This window comes from Ursus arctos, unplaced genomic scaffold, assembly GCF_023065955.2.
Source record: "Ursus arctos isolate Adak ecotype North America unplaced genomic scaffold, UrsArc2.0 scaffold_25, whole genome shotgun sequence".
Taxonomy (NCBI): domain Eukaryota; kingdom Metazoa; phylum Chordata; class Mammalia; order Carnivora; family Ursidae; genus Ursus; species Ursus arctos.
In genome coordinates, this window is record NW_026622930.1 from 14,162,706 (window position 1) to 14,182,496 (window position 19,791).

At 47.2% G+C, this 19,791-nt stretch overlaps 1 protein-coding gene across 29 annotated transcripts in view; it reads left to right on the forward strand.

Annotated features, from left to right (window-relative positions):
- The window catches only part of FOXN3 (forkhead box N3), a 384,586-nt gene that overhangs the window by 349,667 nt on the left and 15,128 nt on the right, over positions 1–19,791 (forward strand). For 14 of the 29 annotated variants that reach the window (XM_048219823.2, XM_044389973.3, XM_026515474.4 and 11 more), the window contains 2 exons: positions 3,668–3,733; positions 12,981–13,086. In XM_048219823.2, the coding sequence (XP_048075780.2) occupies positions 3,668–3,733; positions 12,981–13,086 (172 nt within the window). The remainder of the gene's footprint in view (positions 1–3,667; positions 3,734–12,980; positions 13,087–19,791) is intronic. The other 15 variants (XM_048219835.2, XM_048219839.2, XM_044389978.3 and 12 more) reach the window with 2 other exon arrangements.

Genomic DNA, 19,791 nt, shown 5'->3' on the forward strand with positions numbered 1-19,791 from the left:
GGCTCCTTGGATGTTGATCTGTACAGTTCTAGGAGGTCTGTGCTTCACCAGCCTATGCGATGAAGAAGGTTCTGGTTGATGACTTCCATTTTCATTTACCTATAAATCTGAGTACGGAGCCCAGGTCATGTGACACTAACGCTTGAGCCTCAAAAAGAAGGTGCTCAGGAGGGAAACCTTTGCAACTTTGGGGTAGGCAAAGATTTCTTAGTTGGGGCAAACAAAACATTGAGTTGTAAAAGAAATTCATACATTGGACTTCATAAAAATGTAACACTCGACATTATTAAGAAACTGAACAGCTAAGCCATGGCCTGAGGAAAAAAATATATCGCAGAGAACTTCTATCGGAATGTTTAAGGAGCTTTACAACTTGACAATTGGGTTAAAAACCCAGTTAAGCAGTGGGCACAGTCTTGAACAGAATGTTCACCAGAGAAGATACACCAGTGGCCATTAAGCACGTAAAGAGACGCTCAACATCATTTGTCATTAGGGAAATAAAGATTAAAACCATAGTGAATGAACACTACACAGCTACGAGAACAGGGGAAGTTTTAAAAGCTTGACAGTTTCACGTATTGACAAAAGCGTGGAACAACTGGAGTTCTCATACATGGTCTGGCCTCCTTGGAAGAGAGTTTGTCGGTCCCCTGTAAAGTTAAACATGCTCTTCCCAGCAGCTGCCCAGGGGAAGTGAAAGCATGTTCACCAAAGATAGATGCAGAGGCTCAGAGGGGCTTCTGTAAGATCCCAGGCTGGAAGCAGCTGAAATGTCCATCGGTAGGCACACGGGTAAACAAAGCGTAGTTCTGTCCGTAGGTCAGAATACTGCTCAGTAATGGAAGGAATAAGGCGTGAGCTGCTGGCGCCACATCAGGGAGAGAGAGGAAGCAAACCAGGAGTTGCCCGAGGCAAGGGCGGGTAGAACTGCAAGGGGCACAAGGAAACTTTGGGGCGATGGAAATCTGTATCTTGGTTGTGCTGTCTTCTTCTGATGATGGTAAACCCTGGTATGAAATTCATCGAACTGTACTCCCAGGAGGCTCTGCCCGTGTCTCCCTGGGGACAGGATAGCCCCACCGTGATGCCAGTGTGCACACAGTGAACATAGAATGACATTTGCTCAGACCGTTGCACTTCGAGTGTTTGCTGATTCTAACTGCCAAGATGTCAAGAGGAGGGCAGCCCATGCCTTGCCCTCCCTTCCATTCTGCCCACAGGGCTGAATGTTTGGGCTTAGACCACACAGGAGCTGGTCCATTCAGAATGAAGAGTAGGGCTGTAGGAATTGATCATGAATGAGATCACGGCAGGACTGGGTGTGGCCCCTTCCCCAAATGCCTGGAGACCGGCGGGAGGGCCAAGGTGGCAAGGGAATCTCTGTGGAGGCCTCAGGCATGGCACATCTGGTTGGGTGGAAGGAAGGATTAGGGGACTTGTCCTAAAACATCCCGTTTTCACTTAGGTGATGTGTTGATTTGGCTCAGCTGGGATGGGGGTGGCGGTCATGGTAATGTTTTGTGGGTCTGAAGCACGTTGCCCCTTAGGTTCTGTGAAAATCATGTGGGTGCTGATGGTGCTCTTTTCCTTCGGAAGTTCTCTTTCTCCGCCTCCTTTCTTGTTTCTTATGTCTGTCTGTGGCCCTTTGCACCTTCTTCCTATGGTCCTGCGTGTTTTTGAAGAATAAAGAACCACTTTGTTTCATTTTCTGGGGAAATAAATAGGAAAAGACCCCTGATTTTTTACCTGTATTTCCTCTTGTTCTGTCCCCATCGAACCTCCTGGTTGTTGAGGAAAAGTCTGGGTAAGAGTCACCTGAGGAGGTGGGGGCCATGCAGCCTGGCCAACCCTGGGTTGCCCTCCACACTTGTGTTCTCGAAGATGGTAAGGAACCTTTGCTCTGCTGAGAGACAGGTGTGTTTTCTCAGCCCTGAGAGAGGAAGGGTCCCTTTCCAAAAGGTGGGAGAAGGCCTCCGTCCCTCCACAGCATCTTCCAGAAGCTCTGAGGCCTGCTTCTTGGCAATAGGCTGTGTGGGCAGACAAGGGCACAGGGACAGCAGGCACCCTGGGAGCCACTGAGTGGGACCTTAAGTCTTTCAGTTCAACTAACATATATTTATATAAATATTATATATATATATATAAAATATATATATTTTTTAATATCAGGGGGGAGCGATGACTGTTTTAGGAATTTCACCCCGGGAGTTGCCAAATAAGTTAATTTACCTGTTTCTCATACAACATGCTATTAAAATAAACCTTCACTCCATTATTGAGTGTAAGTAACAGGCCTCCTGCAGGCAAAATCGAAAAAGGACTGCAGAGTAAAGTCCCTTTCCTCCCCCCCACTCATCACCTTTTTTTGAGACATCGTCTTCTAGAACCAGCGTCATCTTTATTATTAATCGCTGTGGGGCTTTATACTGCATCACATTACTCCCTTGGAATTAAACTGCACATATAAAGTATGAAAAATGTACTTTTTAAACAGTAAAAAAGTCATTTCCTAGCATAATACCCAAAATAAAGTGCCATGGAGCCATTAGTAGTAAATTGAATTTTTGGTATGTAATTTGTACAAAAACTGACAAGTGCGAGCCCCCCGTCCCCCCATCATTAGTCATTGGGTTTAGCGGACACAGAGGTAGTAATCTGCAAGGGCAGGCATTTTGATGTCGACTTCAATTGCACACTTCATTTATTTGGACAGGGCACAGGCGGCAGCTTCTGTCACGCGGCATCACCGCACTATTAGCGAATTTCGCCCCAGGGCAGCTGGGACGCTGCGCTGGGGCAGATGTTCTTTTCAGCCTATTCAGTGACCATTCTTGGGGGTTGTTTACTGTTGCCATGGCAACTTTCATTTCCATAGCAGCGCTGCTGTTTCTCAGAGGAAAATGAATTTAGTTATAAAAGGATAATATTTTTCTCTGTCTCTATATAACCTGCCATCTGTCAACTGGTGGATCAGTAAAGATTCAGAAACCTATTAAGAATTATAGCAACGAAGTGATGAGTATTTTTTTTTTGGTCCCATATTAAAAGCAGTAATGGATGTGGAAGCCAACATTGTGCCCTCGACATCATAACTTTAATTTTTTCGTTATATTTTAAGTGAGGTTTTTTTTTAATGTCTTCGCCATCTCCACCACCACTGTGCGCGCACCCAGTCTCGTAAAACACAATTTACATTCTGCTGACAGATGGAAATGACCCGACGTCTTGTTTGTATCTTACCAGATGCAGGTATACTTAAGGCTTTCTCTTCTTAGTGCTGTGAGCTTCCCCAGTTAATCAAAGATTCCTGCAGCTAAACTTGCTATTGTCACCACACTCCACTCTCCCCTGTGCCAGGGGTGCAAACTGCAGGGGTGCATAGGTCAGAGCTGTATATGTACAGTGCAAATTACGAAATTAACGAAATGAGGAGGGGACCATGCTTTGTCTGAAAATTTACCAACCTGCCCCCTTAAATCTCATTCTAGAATACCTTCCTTCCTCTCAAATCCACATGGGAAGAAAGTCACCTTTGGGATAACTCATCTAGTTCCTGGATTTTTTTTTCTCTGTTGCTTTCATAAACTGTAACTTGCAGGGGGAAAAACACACACACACACCCGCCCCGTTGTAAATAATGTTATTTATTGGTTGATTTTTCCAGATCCTGACATTGATGCTGCCAGTGCCATGATGCTTTTGAATACTCCCCCTGAGATACAAGCAGGTTGTGAGTAGATATTTCTATAGCCTACAGCACCATAGTTTGTGAACTTAACCTTCTCATTTATATACCAGGCCATAGGAAGAACTAATGCTCAAGTAGAACTTCCCTTGTAGACTTTTAAAACTACCACAGTGCATGATTACATGCATATGCGTATAAACATGCAGCCATGCATATGTATGAATGAATGCATAGGTGTGTTTCCAAGATGACGAAGTTTTTATATAATCTCAGGGCTTAAGACTTGGGGGAAGGGAAGAGGACCCCATGATGAGTCCCAGTGGAGCGAACTTCCTTTCTCCTGCAGGGGTAGTTCCTGTGCGTTAGTTTCCGCTAGACAAGGCTATGTGGGGCCAGCTTAACAGTTATGAAACTGAGCAGTGCCCATTTCTAGAAATTTCTTTCCCTTCTGGGACCTTATTAATAGCAGGCTACCATTTTACAGCTAGAGAAGAGAGGTGGCAAGGTGGGTGTGCAGGAGCTCAGAGTGGCCTTGAAATGGGCCATGGGTGCTCCCGTGTGTCATCCCTACCAGCCTTCCAAGCTGTCATAGAGAAAGGCAGGCCTCATTTAGCTCAGCAGGGCTTCTGTCTTCACCTTCTGTTGGCCATTGAGCAATGTCAAGCTTGAGACCGCGCTTTTCCTTCCTGGAACTTCTCTTCTGTCCACCGCCTCATGTTTTTCCCCACCACTGGAGCTACATGACCATGGTTTTAGAAAGGTCTTCTTCCCGTGTGATGACTTTAAATGGAGTCAGCAGGAGGACTTGCTGACTGGAATCTCGTTCCTCTGCCCGCACTTCAGCCCCAGCCAGAACCCCGTTGAGCAGATGGCCCACTCACTTGCCAGGCTCTGCTCAGGACATTGCTGCATTGCAGCCTCCCATTGATGGAACACACTGGTCGAAGATGACACGGCAGACCCCGCCATGACACCCTGCAGGGGCTGGGGCCTGCCTGGCTCATTCTTAGGGCTGGGCCTTTAGCTCGTTGGGGCCTCTGGCTCCCTGAGGGCTGCCTGGCCTCCTGAGTCAAGGAAATCCCCCATATTGGAGAACATCCGTTCTTGGGTGCTCTTGTGAATAGTGGACTGAGTGGAATTCCAGAGCATCCTTCACAGCCTTCCGTGGGTCACAGCCTTCCCCAGAGCTTTGGGGAATTTGACTCTATCCTTTTTCCATCCTTCTTTTAAAAGACCCAAGAGATGTGGCCACACGTTCTTGGGAGAGACTTGTCCCTCTGCCAGGGGCTGCCATTACCTGCTCCGGAAGGTGCAGAGCTCCCATTCTTTCTTTGCTAAACTCAGATCCACAGCAGTTGAAGTGTTAGGCTGCCCACTCCGCCGAAAAGCAAACACCAAAGCTAAGCACTGGTATGACTAGTACAGTCCAGTAACTAGCAGTTACCCTGTGATGTGGTTTTTAAATGATGTTTGAAGTGACAGAGAAATTGAAACAAAACAAAACAAAAAACTCCGTTCTCAGATGACATGGCAGGAAGCGTACAGACCAGATTGTAATCAAGTTACGGTCTGAAAGGGTTTCCAAAATCAGGTTGCATAACTTGTCGTGAGGAAAACATACTTTTCTCGTCAGAGCTGCGCAAGATTTAGCAGCGTCTTCCTTAGCTCCCGGCCAATGTGCGCAGTGATTTTTGGCTTCGAGAGATGCTTTTGATGAACCAAAATAATGGAGTCAAGAGGGAAAGAGGCAAGGGGATTGGTCATTAAGGGGTTCCCAGCAGCTTCTATGAAAGCTCATTATTACTGAATTCTTGAGCACAGGTAGAGAAACAGGATTGATCTTGATTAGTTGACAAATTAATGGTTTTTAATGTTCTCGTGGCTAAATGAACTTCTCCCCACTCCCTCAGTAGAACACTCAAACTATAAATAATTATTGTTTCAAGGTATCCATAGTCTCACTTATATGAAAACACTGAATTTGAGTTTTGAAAGCTCAGTGTTTATGCGTTGAAGCTGAAGGGTCGTTTTTAGAAGGCTTTCTTCCCACCTCGATCCTAACCACTTTGAGAAATCCAGCCTCAGCCAATTCCCACACCAAGAAGGGGGCTCCAGGGTCCTTCCAGGACGGAAAGAATCAGGAGTCCCCAAAAAGTCATGGAAGGAGGGGCCTATTGGCAGGAGCAGCCAAGAAATCAATGTAAGGACAGGGGAGAGGGTAGGAGCACCATCTTTGTATTCACCTTCCCATCTGGCCCCAGTCTCTAGTAAAATCCCCTAGTGGTCCAGCTAGAGCCTGGTCAACAGGCCAGAGTAAAGCCCCTGAAGATGGGAATAGGACTGGAGGAAGGATGTGAACTTGCATTGAGTGTCCTCTGTGCGCCCTTGGGAAGCCAGGCAGCCGCTGGTCGGCCTCCCGGTAAACCAGTCAGAGGTGTGTGTCTCCACCCCGGGGCCTTGGTCTTTTCTTAGCATCTCTTGGCTTCACTCTTCCCCTCCCTCCCCTCGTTTTCATTTTACTTGTGTCATGGTTCTTTTCCTGAGATTCGGTGAATGCCTTGTGCTGCCATCCCCCTGCCTTGACAGCTTTTCCTGAGGCCTGGAAAAAGTGGGACGTGATTCCTCGCCAAAAGGTTCAGAGGCAGCAGCCCCCCAGCCGCAGCACTGGAGGATGGGCGGCCCACCTGGTGGCACCTGTGTGCGTGTGTCCGGCGTGGATGCGTGTGCGGCAGCCGGGCTCCGGCGGCCCCTCTGCCCACGCGTGGGGAGCACGGACTGGCGTCTGCACGGAGCTCACTGTGTTCAGCCCCCGGCTGGGCTGTGGCCGAGCTGTTTACAGAGCCTCCTCGTGTGCTGCTATTTATAGCCCCTTGTTTTCCCCTCTTGGGCTATGCGGAAGCCCTGTTGGAACCGAGGCCACCAGCCTAGTCTGTCTGCCGCTGTCACTTGCAGCAGTAAGAGGCTGGCCCGGGTGGCTTGAAAGGCTTTTCCTTTGCCGTCGACCTCCGGAGCCACTCCACTTAAGGTCACCAGATGGCATCCACTTCGGTTGTTTCCTCTCATGCTCCTGGGGCCCGGCATCTGCAAAGCTAGCTCGGGGCTGGCAGACCAGCCACCATCCGGTCCAAGCTGAGTAGATCGTACAAAACAAGCTTCTCAAGAGGCCGGTGGGAATCCCAGTCGGCCAAGCCCCTTTTCTTTGCAGGGTCGCACACTGCCCCCAAGGGAGCTCAGCTCCCCACCCACTCCCCCTGCCCCGTGTATTGCCCGAGCTGGCCTCCCTGTGGGTCCCCTCAGCCTCTCCGATGCTTCACTTACCATGAGGCAGCTGTGTGCATCTAATCCAGAGGGCAGGCTTCGTGCTTTGTCCCCTCTGCCAGCAGCACCGGTGATGATACTCTTTCCAGACTTTGCCACTCGGCAGCATGGGGAGCTCTCTACAAGGTGTGCCATTCTGTCTTGCAGGCACTCTAGGACCCTACTTCCAGAAAAACCGGCATAGGACATTGCTGCCTCATTACGTCTTGAACCTTGGATTCTGCTCCTAGTCAGATCCATCCACCTACCCCCCATACACAATTAAAAGTGGCTACGGAGACTAGGTCCAGCTTTTAGAGTCTTCTTAAGCACCTGCTTTGCAGTTTCCCTTTGACAAGCCCTGGGACTCACCTTTAACCCCAGTGGAGGGATTGTTATGAAGTCAGATCACCATTACTCATCTTCAAAGGCTTATATAATCCCTAGTTGGAACATTCCCAGAGAGGAACTCTGGATCATAAGCAAAACAACAAAATGGGACAGTAGAGGGGAGGGATGGAGGCGGCATTCCACACCCTGCCTCGAAGTGGGATATGTATCCAGCAGGCCAGGCACCGGAGAAGAAAGGCAACCAGCACGTAGCTCCCCCATTCCAGCCCCGTCCCCAGCATCCTTCCAAGTGAGCAGGTGGAAAGGCCGACTTCGGGAAAGGGAAGGATTATCGGAATCACTTGCTGCTCAGCTTATGGCCTCTGGTAGCGTTAGCCAGGGCTGCCCTCCAAAGGCAGCAGTAGGAGCTCAGAGGTTAATTTTAGAAGCTGTGAAAATCAAGGAAGCTGAGCGTCAGGAGGGAAGCTGAGGAAGCTGGGATGGGGAAGTGCTGACGGTGGCGGAGCCTGGTGGGAAATTTGTCTTTAGGTTCTCAAGGTGATCCCATTTAGATCACGGTGAGCATTGCTGCTTGGCTCAACTCTGTGTGTGTGTACCTTTCTTCCTGGTTAAAAATAAGGAAGTGTCGAGTCACTCTGTTAACATAAGAGAAAGTGCTCGATCAGCAAGAAGTGGGAACTCGGGGGCTCCTGTCCTTGGCCCCTTATCCACCAGCAACTCAAGTATCTCAGATGTGTGTCTTCTTGCGGATAAAAGCTGAAGATTGAATTGATCTAACAGAACAGGATGGTGCTGGAGGCTTGTGCCTTTTGCAGTGAGAGCCACAGACATATCCAGTTTCTCACTACATCCCTTCTCAGCTGGAGCCGAGGTCCCAATTTCAGTGCATTGGGTGGGGTGGGCTAGTTGTAAAGGGCTTGGTCTTTAGGTGTTCTGGTTTGCCCAGAGGGCAATACAGAGGAAAAGGAAGGGAAACATAGGCGTGCTGACGGGAAAAGGGCTGAGGAATACATTCATGCTTCTTGGGAGTCCCCCAGATCCAAGGCTAGTTAAATATGGACCTCAGAATGCCTTTCTCAGACATTTTAGACTGGCTGTGATTCGTTTTTCGGAAGCCTCATTCCTGACGCTTGGGGATAGAGACAGGAAGGAGGAAAGATGGGAGAATAGTTAAGTGTCACAGCTGGCTTCTGGCAGCCCGTGCGCAAATATGAACACATCGCCATCCCAACATGGAGAGCGTTGCCAGTGATAAGGACTGAGAAGTGCCAGGGTTGGCAGAAGCAGCATTCAGTTGCAGCTCATTTGAGAGCAAACTCCAGGAGTCAGGAGAAGAGCCTAGTTGATGTGCCAGAAGTCTTGCGAGGTTCAGGAAATAGCTCGGGGAAAGCCTTTTAATGCTGCGGGATAGCTTTGTCCATGAGATTCTCTTTGAAGTAAATACACTTCATTAATCAGGAACATGTTTTAGTGGGTGAAGGCAGAGTTGGGGAGAACTACAAAAGGCATAAAAGGCTGGAAGAATTTCCCCGTCTTGACAGCCCCCCCTTAGGTCCTGTTCCTTATAGATAATTAGTAAGAAGATGCTGGAGAGATGGGATGGGATGATGGAGGGATGAAAAAGATAGCGATGATGGACTTATAGAATGGGCCAGTTTACATCAGTCTTCCTATTTAAGATTCAAAACAATCCTATGAGCTGTGTTTATGCCAAGTTTAGAGGTGAGGAAACTGAGGCACAGGACAGTTAAGGCGCTCTTCCAAAGCTGTGGAGCTAGTGGTCGGCAAGACTTTGGCAGGGATGGAGGCCATGTTGCCCCGAGCTTGTGCTCTTATCCACTGCAGAACACTTCTTCCCTGGAGGCTGAAATGAGCTGAGGCGCGTCAAAGGACCCTGGTCTCCAGTCCGTGCTCACTGAGGACTGGCCTCCTTTCTTTGTTCCCCTTCCTGTTGGGCATGCCCCTGGGCCTTAAAGGTTCTGGGCGCTTGGGCAGAGGACTCTGGGCTTGGGGCAGTGTCCTTGGGGTTGCTTTTCTCCTTTGACTGGCAAATGACTCGCTGGCCGTGCCACAGTCCAGAGAACCTGTGCTCTGTGACTCCTGTCTGCTGTCTTCACTTTCCAGGGCACCCCAGTCTTTGTCCCAGGATTTTAGGTATTTCGGGCATTTTTCCCCCAGGGTGACTCTGACACGATTTGCACAATGGGAGCAGAAGCGCCGGTAAAAGCGGGCATTGCTCCTCCGGCTGTGCTCTGTGACCAGGAAGATGGCTAAGTTCTTCCAGCACGGTTCGGTTTGTCTCCTCCTGTTCTTCCGGACTTTTGGCTGCCCTGGAATGGAGAAAGCACGGGCTGCCTCAGGACGCTCTGAGGGTGGTGATGATGGTGACGATGCTGATATTGATGACTAAGACGTATTTTCTAAACAGTAGCGCCTTTATTAACTCAGTTAAATCTCCACTCTGTGAGATAAATCCCATTTCTGTCCCCATCCTCTTACTGAAGTGGCTCGCTCAGGGGACACAGGCAGTAAATGAGAGAGGTGGGACACAGACCCAGGGCATCCCAACACCAGAGCCTGGCTCTCAGCCACTACACTCTAGACCACTTTCCTGCTCAGAACCCTTCAGTGGTTTCTGCAGTACCCATGGGGTGAAGCCCCAGAAGCACCTCATTCCTGCAGAGGGTCATATGCTTTAGCAAAATTACTTTTTGTTCTTGTGCGCATTGGCGATTGTCATTACTTCCAGGCCTTGTGTGTGCCTTTGCCACCTTTGATGGCACTTCCTATGGGAAGTCTTCCCAGGGACCCTTTACTTCGGGTCAGGTGTTTCCATTCTTCCATGCCTGCAGACCCCCTGCCCCAGCGCCGACCATAGTATATTTCCCTTGCCTCTTAGGTCTCTCTGTCCGCTTAACTGTGGCCACCGCATGTCCCCTTCATCGAATACCTAAGCAGGTACTTGGTATGTTAGCCCATTAATCGATACAATCTGTACATGGGACTGTAATAATTTTGCTGCTGAGAATTATAACTGTGGTATCGATTTTAAATTTTTAAGTTATTTTAACAAGTAGTCCTTTCTGTCAGACTTGCTTGCTATTCTGGATAAGATCTGTAGTAACTGATATCTTCAATAGTATTATCAGAATTAAACGGAGCCTGTGGCTGTCGGGCCATTTCGAAGAGACTACCGTACAGCAAAATAACTGAAAAACCCTTTGCCACGATCCCCAAAACAGACAAACCAAAAGCCTGTCTTTTTGGTTTTTTTTTTTGTTTTTTTTTGTTTGTTTGTTTTATTGAACTTTTTTTTTTTTAATGATTTTTTATTATATTATGTTAGTCACCATACAGTACATCCCCGGTTTCCGATGTAAAAAAGCCTGTCTTTTTGAACAGCCCAAAGCACCTGTCTACAAACCCCAGAGCTCTGCTGATTTTTGCGTATCTGTCCTTGACAATTACGGGCATTATTCTTCCTATGTTTTCTTTGAAAAGTTTTATAATTTTAGTTCCTGCGTTTACATCTGTGATCCGTTTCTCATTAACTTCATGTGTGGCATGAGGTAAGGACCAAGGCTCAGTTCTTCCCAAGTGGATCTCCAGTTGTTCTAACTCTGTTTCCCCCATTGTGCTGTCTTGGTACTTCTGCCAGAAAGCAGGCGGCTGCGTGTTGTTGGGCGTATTTCTGAGCTCTGTGTTCTTCCTTGATCTGAATATCTCTCTTACACTGATCCCACTCTGTCTTGTAGCTCTGCAAGGAGTCTTGAAATCAGTGACGTAAGTCAGTTAATCTAATCTTCCTTAGAACTTATCAACTAAGCAAAATAGGATACTTACCCAGAGTATCCCATTATACAGGTTTCATGCTTCTGAGATAGTTGGTAAGTCTCCTGTCTCAGACGATCTGCCGTCTGAAATCAGGCTGAGGGTAAGGGACATGGGTGAGAGTTCCTGATCCAGTTCAGCCTGTTGTCACAGTTAAATATGCTCAGAGAATGGGAAGATTCTGGACCACTGGACAGCATTGGTAGTACTGACTTTGGGCACTGGTTTAAATTCTGTCTCCCATCTCCCTTTTAGAAAACCCAGTGGCAAGAGCTTTACACAGACCTAGGAAAAAAAGGTAGCGAAAATATTAGCAAGAGCCACAGAATTCTCAAGGAATCTGTCTATACAATATTACCCCATATTCCGGAGTGGACATTCATCCTATATGAGGGACGTCTTGTTAAAGGTTTGGAATATTTACATGAACATGCCCTTGGAAGCCTAAGAATTACAGGAGTAGAGAGTAATGTTTGTGTTTTGTAAAGAGTATTCTACTCAATCTGGACTGTAAAAGCTTAATATCCAGAAGGGTTTTCATTTTTGAATGTATAATTTTCTAGAGCCTTTTTGGTATGGGCCTTGTTTGAGAAGTCCTGAGTTATCCCCCTTGCCTCTGGATGAGACTGTGCCGGGGGCTGTATGAACACAGCCAGAGCTCAGGGGACTCAGGGCGCTGTTCAGAGAAGGAAGAGATTTCGGTAACTTGCCCAAAGTCGCACAAGAGGAACCAAGACGAAAGCTAAGGCCCCAAGGCCTGCATCAGGGCTCTCACTTTGTGATGCGCGCCTGGCCCTGTGGACGCCTGGAGGAGAACTGGTAGTACAGTTAGAGTATTAGCTTGAACCGAACGGAACGGCTGTTTGGGAGGTTGGAAAAGATGGACTACTGGGGATTATTTCCTGGGGTTCCCGTGATGTGTGACTCCTCAGATAGGTGTGAGGCCCCTGTGGGATTGTATGGAAACAGACGGGATCTGATGGTCACTGGCAAAAGGTTGGCTCACCGTTGCTCCAGGGACAAGGGCATTTAGAAGGTGGAACGATGAGAGAACTCTCAGGAGATGTGCTCAGGCGAAGCTTCGAGGGAGGAGGAAGCGGGCCCTCCGGAGTGGGCTCTGCGTGATTCTGAGGCAGGAGCCAGAGCTTCCCTGCCAGCCCTCCACTCCAGCCACGCTGAGGAAGGGTCTTTCCTTGCGCAGCAGGGATCTCGTGAGCATGAGCTGTGTCATGAGCACTGAGGTGCCAAGTAGCTTTTGTAAAATCGGCTTTGCTAATATTTTGGCTTTCTTTTTCCCTTGTTGGATTAAGGACAAATAGAAAGGTGTTCTCAGCTTCTGACCATGACCGGAGAAGCATGAGGAAATGCTTTTGTTTAGTCACTGCTGTCAGATTTGTGTCAGTGTTCTTGAGATCTTGTTAGGGTCTGACTGGAAATAAAAGCTTATATTTAATAAATGCAAGAGAATAATGCCTGAAACCCATTTTTTAATACTCACCCTTTTTTAAACCAGTGCATCAATAATTTGATTGTAAGGTAGTGGTCTGACACGGCTGACTGAATCTCTTTCTTCAGGCATGGTGTCTTTCTTTCCCTCTCTGTGTGCGTGTGTTTGTGTCACGCACGCGCACACGCGCGTATTTCTCTCTGTCTCTGCTCACTCTTTATGCCAATAATAATCACTTTCTCTCTCTTTTGCTTTCTCTCTCTCTCTCTCTTTGTCTCTGGTGTATCCAAAATTTCTGACTCAAAACAGAAATCTGCACAGTCGAACTCACTGTGTGTTGTCTTTTTCCTTTTGCTTTTCCAGTTCCTCCAGGAGTGATACAAAATGGAGCACGGGTTCTGAGCCGCGGGCTGTTTCCTGGAGTCCGGCCTTTGCCCATCACTCCCATTGGAATGACAGCAGCTGTGAGGTAAGGGAGACACTCGCTGGGCAAAGCCTGCCTAAGGAGTGGGAAGTGCATCCTGGGTCCCATGGGGTCACTTGGGATGGAGAGGCCCAGCCTCTAAATAGTGAAGACAATACACCTGGTTTGGGTCTTCAGAAAAGTCAAAGTAAGTACCAGGAACCCCCAGTCCGGGTGCCAGCTTCTCCTTCTGGGCTCCAGTGATCTTGGTCTCTTTGCACATAAGGAGATGAAGACAAATGAAGCGTTTTTGTTCTAAAAAGGTGGGGCAAGGTGGGGAGAAGGAAGTGGTGAGCAACTTGTTCATTAGCTTCTAGGCTAACTGGTCTACCTCTAGAATGAAATGCAAAATCCTGTGTGGAAAGTGCCTTGATAAGTGGGATATAAATAACAGGTGGCATCATTCCCCTGCTTCCAAGAATCAGGTCAGTTGCCGAGCCACATGAACTCTTCCTTGGGAAATTGCTTTCCTCCATCCTTCTTACTCCAATTCCGGCCCTGGATTAGGGTGTCTCACTAGCTTTGACCCCTCACAGGTGCCAGTGTTGATGCCACCTCCCAATTTCCTGCTACTTCTCCTCCCACTGCCACCCACCCATCAGCCACTGCCAGACTGATTTCCTAAAATGTGCCTCTCCGGCTGTCTGCAGAAGCACCTTCCGTGACTCCCACACATCAGCCTGACATCACCCCGGTCCTCCCGTCTCCTTGAGCCAAATTTGTTCCCCAAATATGTCCGTTGTTGGCCCATCTTACCCACTCAGTTGCCTCTGTGTAGGCCTCCCTCAGACTCCACGTGCAAAGTAGCACCTCCTTTAAGGTCCATCATCAAAACGAATGCTCCACAGAGCTTTTCTGAATGTGGGCTCTGAGCCACCCTAGACTGATTTTGTCTTTCCTTTGAAAGCCCTATGCTTTCGTTGGGGCCCTTTGATGGGTAACCCTGTGTCGTAAAATTCCTCTGTGTGTCCCCCTCTGCTCTCAGTGGTTCGCTTGCCATAGACAGGGGCTGGGTCTCACTTACTTGGCTGATGGCTGATGACTCCTCACGTTTGCATAGTGTTGGGCCCAGGCTTTCACTTGGAGGGCCCGTCGTGCTGAACTGCGCCCCTCCCCTCCCCTCCCCAGCATCCTCTCCTTGCTCACTCTGCACTTTTGGATCAAGTTTGCATCTGAAGGCCGTTTTCCTTTCAGAGTGTCTCATGTCCCAAAGGAAACCACCCCAGAGTCTGTCAGGGGGGCCTGAGGGAGATGCAAGGTTGAGCTCCCTCGTGTGAAGCAACCACATGAAGCTTTCCTACTCGCTTACATCTTGCCGCTCTTCCGGCAAACCGGCCTACTCTTGGCGGGATGGAAGTCCCCCAATCTTCAGGGCAGACACTGTGTCTAGGACCTGATGAGGAGGGAATTTGGTTGGAATTAGAATAGTAATAAAGTTAGAAAACCGCTTATCATTTTTGCTAACCCAATTTGGTGATACTTTCAAAAATAGATGGGAAGGGTCGGTCTCTCGTACTTCTCCAGTATCTTCCGTGGTTATCTGTAGGTCAGGAATTCTTGAGTTCATAAATGAAAAGCCTCTGCCACGAAGCCAAAGCATCAATGCCTTTACCTCACATTATGAGAGAGACACATACCATTTTCTCTTCTTACTTAAAATTTTTTCAGCCTCACCTCCCACCTTACCTTTTTGGCTGACAGGACTTTGAGACTGTAGACTGTTTTCGCATGGAAAAACAATCTATGTTCATTAGCAGATTCTAAGTATAGATTTCAGTCTGTCATCTTGAGCGGGGACCTGGATGTGGCTCCGGCCGTTCCTTGTAGCCGAGCACAGGAGAGCCAGGCACACGGGGACAGAGACCTAAGACCAGGTTGGCCTTCCATAGCAGCCATCCCCGAATTTTCATTATTACCCTCGTAACATATATATTCTCACATGTTTTAAGATTAGTACTCCCTAGAGGATTATTTGAGATATTGATTTTTTTTCTTTTCTTTTCTTTTTTTTTTTAATTATTCCTGGTTCGGTTCTGGCCGGGTGATAACAAAGCCCCACAGCAAAACGAGGAAGTCTGGTCTCTCATTAAAGAGTTGCCACTTATCCGGTCCAGGGAGCATCTCACTTTGGCTCTTCATAGTAAAAGACCACAAAACAAGGTTTCAGGTGCAGTCAGGAGACAGAAACCACACTAGGTATTCGAGAAGGGAGACTTTGAAGTAAAGAACCGTTAACCAGGCGGGAAGTTATTGACCAAGTAGCTGGAAGGGTAAAAAGAGAACTCCAGGTATCATGGAGAGAGCAGTTGCTGGAAGCAGCCACATCCCCTTGGGCTAAGAGAAGAAAGGGAAGAGATTATGATGGTTCCCCTGCAGAGGTGGGCCTCAGACCTCAGAAGAGGAGCTGGGGTGGGGATCCAGACCTCCACCAGGAGCTGGAGTCTCTGAGCTCAGAGGAGGGACCCGTGATCTCGGGAGATCTCAGGCCCCTGCTGGTGTCAGCCCTCTAAGGGAACGTGAAGAAGTTGGCTCTGTCAGCGTCAGAGGGACTGTGAGCTGGTTTCAGCAGCTACTACAGGAATGAGCTGCCGCCTCAGGTGACAGGATACACACCGGAAGGGGCATGTCCTTTCTTCCTCTGCCTCCTTCCCAGTCTTTCCGTGGCGCCTCCTGTGGTCTGAGCCTAACATGGAGCCAGATGGTGAGCAGACAGGGGGCTTGCACAGCCCAGCTCCAGCCTGCACAGCACTGTGGAAGCGGGTTTAGGGCTGAGTGACAGCAGCTTCAAAATGGCACCATTTGCTTGATGTGTGTCCGCTGTGAAAGCACACGTGGTCTAAGACTGACCTTCCTGAGTGTCAGAGAAGTTTTCAGTGAAATGCACAACTGCTGGTTTGCAAAACCAGACAGGTTACCATCTGCATAAATAAGAGAGAACCGGTCAAGAAAACCACTGTGCCGTAGCAGTGCGTTATCCAAATACAAGTTCTGCACCTTCCAGCTCGGTTTTAGGGGAAATTAGGGAGAGGAGTATTGCAAGCTGTGTAAGGTCAAGGACCCTTGCTCAGAATATACTTTGCCTTCTTCATGCCACAAATGCCGGGCAAATAATAGACACTGAGATGGTTTCAGAAAGAATAAACATAAACATAGCCACGGGGGTATTTGCAGAGCCAGTGTCTGTGTAAAACCCATTAGTAAGTCTTTGCCGGGGGGGGGGGGGGGGGTCTTGTTTTGCTCTTTCACATTCATCATAATTTAAAATTTTTAAAATGTGACCACGTGTCTGAGGTTAAAAGGAAAACAGTCCACAGGAGAACATTGCAGCAGCAGATGTCTGCCAGATCCCGTGGCGGTGACCAAGGGTTCCTGGGGGTGCTCAGTGTTTCTGCCACTGCCCCCCCCCCATCAGCGGGAGACGGAGGGAGGGCCAAAGAGTCATTAGCACCCACTAAAGACCAATTTCCTACTCCGCTTTGTGTGACAGGTTTTCTGTGTGAGTCTAAGCGACTTCTCCTTAAGTGAAAATATTTGTCTTTCAGGGATTTTTTTTTTCCACCACTGAGTGGCAAAGGCCATGTTTGTTTGTCTTAACTCTGAAACTGTTATTGACATAGATGAAGTGTTACTTTTATTAGCTGATCATTACACAGCTTGTATTTGCTGGGTTCCTTTGCATATAATTATGATGTGAAATCTCCTTGTAAGAGTATCTGTCAATAGTGTAATTGACTTTACAGTGTTGACTTTTTACTCAATAACCTCAGAGATTGGCCCATCCTTAGTCGTTGGAAACCTGCTTATTTTTAAATTTGCCTGGGCATAGAGTCCTCAAGACACATTATCCTCAAAATGACTCTCACATGTCTGTAAGTTTTATGCCTGTGTCTTTGGTTTTCCCAGAGACATTCCTTGCAGAGAATACATTGAACGGAACAAATGATTATAGCCCTACAAGAACTGTTTCTGGCTTTCTTAGGAAACAGGAGCCCCAAATTTCTTACATTGATAGCATCATGGGCTGCCTCCCACGTAGGGGCCATAGCAACTCTCTGGGATGTGGGCCCCCTTGCTTTCAACTCTGAGGGCTCTTTTTAACCCCAAGTGATCATTCAGGTGGTAGAGAAGAATTAAATGTCCAAGGCATGCCAAAGAGGACAGGGAGAAAACTGCTGGGGGTGGGGGTCCTACATAGGGCAGCAGAGCCCAGAAATTACATACAAGAACTCAGGAACCAAGTTTCCCCAGTCCTTATCCTGTGGTTTTGTGACGCTGGACAGCTGTGCCTGGGCCTTTCATGAGAAAACCAGTCTTATGGGTTATTAGGGTAACACAGAGTTGCGTGCCTGGCACATGGTATGCGTTAAGTAGGCGTTTGATAAAATAAGTAATGTGGAAAAACAAATAACCCAATTCAGAGATGGGCAAAGGACTTGAACAGACATTTCTCCCAAGAAGGTATACAAATGGCCAAAGCACATGAAATATGCTCAATATCCTTAATCATTAGGGAAATGCAAATCAAAATTATGAGATACCACCTCACACCCATTAGGATGACTCATAGCAACAGCAGAAACTAACACGTGTTGAGGAGGATGTGGAAGACTTGGAACCCTTGTACGCTTTCGGTAGGGATGTCACATGGTGGAGCTGTTGTAGAAAACATATGGTGGTTCCTCAAAAAATTAAAAATCGAATTACCGTATGATCCAGCAAGTCCACTTCTAGGTTTGTACCCAAAAGAACTAGAAGTAGGGTCTTTGAAGGGCTGTTCGTTCATCCACGTTCATAGAAGTACTATTCACAACAGCTAAAATGTATGAGCAACCCAAGGGTCCACCAACAGATGACTGAATAAGCAATATTCAGTACGTACGCACAATGGAGTCTCATTCAGCCTTGAAAAGGAAGGACATTCGGACACATGCTACAGTATGGGTAAACCTTGAGGACATTACAGTAAGTGAAATTAATCCAGTCACAAAAAGACAAACTGTGTTCCACTTATACGAGGCATTTAGGGTTGTCAGAATCCTAGAGACAGGCCGCAGAATGATGGTTGCCAATGGCTGAGGGGAGGAAGGAGTGGAGAGTTGGTGTTTATTGGGGGAGTTTTATGAAATGAAGAGTTCTAGAGTTGGATGGTGGTGATGGGTGCACAGTATCATGTGTATCAGTACCATGACCCGTGCGATTAAAAATGGTTAAGATGGTAATTTTTTCATGTTTGTGTGTTTTACCACAGTAAAACCACTTTAAAAAATACAAATAATGTGGAGAGCCTTGGATTCATCTAACCTGCCCTCCACACACCTTCCCAGGTCCCCTTTCTGAGCCCCTGAAGCTTAGCCCCAAACCCCAGGAAAAGGCTTGGATTGAGCTGCTTATGCCCCCTTCAGGACAGTGTACATCTGTGCCCAAGCCATTGGTTTTAAGGAGTGGTGGCAGTCGTCTGAACCGCAGCAATCTATAAAATTATAAGGAGGTTCCATCTAGCCACCATCTAAAGCTGCTTAGTTTTATTTGGACCTCAAATGAAAACTGCAGTTCCCATGGAACATGAAGAGAGTCAGGAATTAATGGTCTTACTATAATACAAAGCATTTATACATAAGGCACTGTCAGAATAGGGTCACCAGGAAAACTCTCAGCCTAAGATTTGCTCCTGGTCACCTAACTTTGTCTTTCCCCTTGAGAAGATGTTTGTCACAAGAGTTCAGGAAGCTGACAACGTTCCATGTTAAGATAGGATGTCCTCTAACAGAACTTGAGGGGAGATTTGCCACTGGTCTTTCTTTTTTTTTTTTTTTTTTTTCCCTTTTTAAAGATGTGATTTTTTTTTTTTTTTTTTTTTTTTTTTTTTAAGGAGACAAATTGCCCTTCTTTATTTTTGCGTAATCGCTACACCCAACACGGGGCTCAGATTTGCAACCCCAGGATCAAGAGGCATGCTCTCTACGGATTGAGGCAGCCAGGCGTCCCTGGGCTTTCTTATTTTAATTGAAGTATAGTTAATACACAATTTCCCATTAGTTACAGGTGTACAACGTGGTGATTGGACAAGTCTGTACATTAGGCTGTGCTCACAACAGGCGTAGCTGCCATCTGCCACCGTACAACACTGTCACGATATCATTGACTACATTCCTGATGCTGTACCCACTACTGGTCTTTTCGTATCGTATTTTGTTTTGTTTTTAAAGACCACGCAGCTTCGGTCTTCTGAAATCATGGTCTTTGAAGGCAGTTCTGAAACTCAGTATTAGGTTATGCTTTATGGTAGGAGGAAGAGGAGGAAATACTACAGGAAGAGTATGGATTATTTTTAATTTCTTTCTGAATTCATTATGGTAACTGTAGGAATTTTTCCACTTCACCACAGTTTTCAGATATATTGGCATAAAGTTATTTGTAACGTGTCCATCATCTTTTAAAATACCTTTGTAGTTGTGTTCCTTTTTCATTCCTTATTTCATTTGAACATCACTCTTTTTGCTTCGTCTCGCCATAGTTTTTTGGTTTTCCTCTCAAAGTCAAGTTTTATTTTTTGGTTTTGGGTTTTTTTCATTTATAATTTGCTTTCTTTTTGTAGGTTTATTCTTTTTCTCTTTGCCTGGATTGGTTACTTTCATTTTAAATGTTTCTTCCTTTTCGGGGCGCCTGGGTGGCACAGCGGTTGGGCGTCTGCCTTCGGCTCAGGGCGTGATC